General features: G+C 56.3%; 1 protein-coding gene across 1 annotated transcript; it reads left to right on the top strand.

Annotated features, from left to right (window-relative positions):
- The first annotated feature begins 404 nt into the window (after nt 1–404).
- Nucleotides 405–2,649, top strand: LOC117862035 (uncharacterized). The gene is made up of 3 exons (XM_034745542.2): nt 405–1,460; nt 1,586–1,814; nt 1,899–2,649. Exons 1-3 carry the CDS (start codon nt 583–585, stop codon nt 2,061–2,063), a joined length of 1,272 nt encoding a protein of 423 aa, XP_034601433.1. The 5' UTR covers nt 405–582; the 3' UTR covers nt 2,064–2,649.
- The last annotated feature ends 1,589 nt before the right edge of the window (nt 2,650–4,238 follow it).

Below are 4,238 nucleotides of genomic sequence, written 5' to 3' on the forward strand. Positions count from 1 at the left end.
GACCCGTCCCTGCGGCGCGCCACGCGCCCGCCCAGACATCCCCGCGACCGCGAGGCCGCGACGCGACGCCCGTTCGGCGTTCGCAGCCGACGACACGACACGGCACGCGGCCTCCACGGTTCCACCAGACGGCGAACCTTTGGTTGGCCAACCCCGCCCTGCCAGCCAGGGCTCCGGTCCCACACCTACCGCACTCGCTGCCACAGTGGCCCACGCGCAAGTGAGAGAGACGGGATGGCATGTGGCCCCACGCCTATTGGGTCGGGCGGGAGGCGCCGGGATCCCGAATCCGCTTGCGGCTTGCTCGCCTCGCCTCGCCGCGGCGCGCGGCGGTTCGCGCTGCCAGCGAGGATAGGGGTCGAGCCCGCGAAGGAAGCTGCCCACCGCCGCCCGGTGGTTATAAGAGGCGCCTCTCCGGCCCCGCTTCCCCTCTTCTTCCTCCTCTTCCTCTCCACTTCCCAACCACTCCCCTCCGCGTCGATCCATCTCGTCTGGGCACGCACCACGCAGCTAAGCGCGGGTTGGCGGGGGGAGCAGGAGCGCAGCTGACGCGGCGGCCAGGCGAGACGGCGGGGAGGAGGGATGGACGGGCACGGCGGCGGCGGGTCTGGCACCGGGGCGGGTAGTAAGCTGACGCGGACTCCCTCGTCGCTGCTCCGCTCCCCGACCGTCCGCGCCGGCCCCGGCGCCGCGTCGTTCCACGCGCTCGACGACCCGGAGCCCGACGACAAGAAGGCGCAGGCGCCGGCCAAGCCCCGGGCGCTGCTCCGCCTGGCCCACCACCGGCTCCGCCCCGGCCCGGCCCAGCCCGCGCTGCTCCTCCTCGTCGTCCTCCTCCTCCCGGCCCTCGCGCTCGCCGCGCTGCTCTTGCGCGGGGGCGGGGGCAGCCACCACCTCGCGCTCCTGGCGGCCGCGGCGGGGGCCGCGCTCGCCGCGGCGGCGGCCGTCGCGCGGCTCCGCGGCGCCCGCGCGGGTGCCTTCCGGGCGCGCGCCTCCCCGGCGCTAGCGGCCTCCGTGCAGTGGTTCATCGGGGAGGCGGAGGGGGAGGAGCCGCAGCATCACCGGGCGAGCAAGAAGGGGGCGGCGGAGGTGCGGGAGGGCGTGGAGTTCTACAGCAACGGGGACCGGTACGAGGGGGAGTTCCACGGCGGGCGCTGCAGCGGCGGCGGCGTGTACAGCTTCTTCGGCAAGGGCAAGTACGAGGGCGACTGGGTGGAAGGCAAGTACGACGGCTACGGCGTCGAGAGCTGGGCGCGCGGCAGCCGGTACCGCGGCCAGTACAGGCAGGGGCTCCGCCACGGCCACGGCGTCTACCGGTTCTACAGCGGGGACTGCTACGCGGGGGAGTGGGCGGGCGGCCAGAGCCACGGCATCGGCGCACAGACCTGCTCCGACGGCAGCTCCTATGCCGGCGAGTTCAAGGGCGGCGTCAAGCACGGCCTCGGCTCCTACCATTTCAGGTAAGAAGCATCACATTGGAATGGAATGGTCCCATCTTTTCGTGCCCAATCGACGACATTTCATTCCTCCCAACTGTTCCATTGCTAATTCTACTAGTTCCTGTCGACAACAAAATCCTCTGCAGGAACGGTGATCGGTATGCGGGGGAGTACTTTGCAGACAAGATCCACGGTTTCGGTGTCTACACCTTCGCCAATGGCCACTGCTACGAGGGCTCGTGGCACGAAGGGAAGAAGCAGGGGTTCGGGATGTACGCATTTCGGAATAGCGATGAGCGAGCAGGGGAGTGGGATTCTGGAATCCTGAAGAACTCATTGCCTCTGTCAGACCCCGCTGTTCAGCGTTCACTACAGGTATCCAGCAATTCCCCAAGCACATATTGCCGATTGATATGCTTATCTGCTTCAGTAATTCTGACTGCTCCGTTGCGCAATCAGGCTGCTCGACGGGCTGCGGTCAGCGCCGTTCACCTCCCAAGAGTGGATGAGCAGGTGAACAAGGCCGTCATGGCTGCAAACAGAGCGGCCACAGCTGCCCGAGTCGCTGCCATCAAGGCAGTGCAGAACCGGATCGATGGCAAGCTCTGTTTCATCGACGTGTGAAGCATGTTCAAGAATTGTGCCCTTCCTTCACTTGTAAACTGTACATTAGCGTAGCGAAGAGCGGCAATAACCAATTGCTGAGGTTCGCGACCGGAGCGGCTCAACCGCTTGCTCCGTGTTGGAGGGATCAGTAAGATCGGCAGCCACCAAAGGGCTGAGCTGCTGTTGTTTTCATCAAGAGGTTCGCATCGTGCTAGATTGCCAAGAGCAAGGTGACCGTCTTCCTCAATCCTCATCCTCCTTGTGCAGGCTGTAAATTGTAGATAGTTCCATCCATGCCTGATCCATGGCGGAGGCGGTGATCTGTCAGTGGCTCTCTGTCTTTTTGTTGCTCCCTGTTGTGCTGTATGTGCATTGTACATGTACTGTGTTCTCTTCCTCGGATCAAATGCTCTGATGGCAAATCTTGCCGGTTTGAACTTGTGGCGCCATGTGCAGGGATTCCCCATTTGTAACAGTACTTGGATGATGCACATGGGTGACTGTAATCTCTTGTAGTGGAGTCTTTGATGGATTGGTCCATCCCATGCAGACCTGCATCTGGGCTCCCTGCATCTTTTTTTCAAGATCTCTGCAGTTCATGGCATCTTTGGGTCCACTGGGCACTGGCTGTTGCAAGTTCTTGTACTGGAGGTATGAATAAATGGAACCTCCAAATGTTGAGGTAACAAATGCGTTGCTGTACGGGTCCAGTCACAGCTATAAATTTCATTGCGTCAGGGAAGCAAGTGCATGAGAATTTCAAAACCAATCGTTGCATTGCACTGCTTTTCTTTTTTTTTTCTTTTTTGCCTTATACTGAGAATGATAGGTCAGAAATCTCCATAATTTTGTTTGCTCATCTGGATGCTTGTCGAGGTTCGTTTCGTAGCATCGGCATGGTAAATTGGGTGCTAAATGGAGATAAAATCTGGCATGTAAAATGTTCAGCATCAGAAATGATGTTCATGCTGGTCCAAATAACAGAAGTAAGGTTTCATGGCTCAGAAGCTCTTTGCAGAATTTGGCACTTGGATTTCTGCATGATGTGCATGAAAACTTGAAAATTTCACTATGGGGCCAGGACCATGCCCCAGAATCAGTATACGGGACTTGAGGAATCAGGATCATGCCTAAAATTTTTTTTTTTAAAAAAAACTCCGATCCATTTCAATAGTTCAGTGCCGCCTGAAGTAACAGACACAATGAAGTTTTTTTGAAGTAGGCAGACGCACACGTGGATCGCCTGTGGTCCGTTGTGGATATAACTCCTCTAGGTTCTCACTTGGTTTGGATAAGCTGACCTGTAAGTCCGCAAGAAAATTTCGAACTGAAGTTTTTGTTTTCTGGACTCATCTCTCCGTCGACGTCTGCTGTTCCTTAGAGACAGGCGACGGAATTGTCCGTTTCTGTTCAACGTTCGGAGATCTCGCATTGTTGAATTGATCTTCTGCTGTGTGCTCTGACCTTAGCACATCCATCAGGCTCAGGCCCTACTTCTTTTCCTTTGACTAGAACCTGTAAGCACGGCCATCTCCAGTGTTAGAGGGTGTTTGCTTCCCAAGCTAAACTTTAGCACCTATCACATCGAATGTTTAGATACTAATTGGAAGTATTAAACATAGACTATTTACAAAACTCATAGCACAGATGGAGGCTAAACGGCGAGACGAATCTATTAAGCCTAATTAGTCCATAATTTGACAATGTGTTGTTACAGTAACCATTTGCTATGATGGACTAATTAAATTTAATAGATTCGTCTCGCCATTTAACCTTCATTTGTGCAATTAATTTTATAATTAACTCATATTTAATCATCCTACTTAGCCTTCGCAGATTCGACGTGACATGGAATAAACTTAAAAAAAAGGCTTTGCTTTCCTTGAGTTTCAGCTGCCTCTGCAATGGCTGTTTCTCCCATCGCCATTCGCCAAGTCGCCAACTTGCCCTGCAAGGCTGCAGTTGCTCCTTGCGCGCACGGCAATCTCTGCTCCTCTGCGCTTCCTGATGCCTCCTTTGTAAAAAGACGCGCGCACTGCCAAATGTTGCGTCCAATTCGATCGCCACATCATATGCTGTGTGGAAACTGAAAAGAACCACACTCCACATAGCGGCTACAGGCCTACAAATGATTGTCTGCATCTCCAGCACACAGGCCACGGCACACCGAAATTCGGTGACCAAATTGGGCGT

This window comes from Setaria viridis, chromosome 6 (genome assembly GCF_005286985.2).
Source record: "Setaria viridis chromosome 6, Setaria_viridis_v4.0, whole genome shotgun sequence".
In the NCBI taxonomy this organism is placed as follows: Eukaryota; Viridiplantae; Streptophyta; class Magnoliopsida; order Poales; family Poaceae; genus Setaria; species Setaria viridis.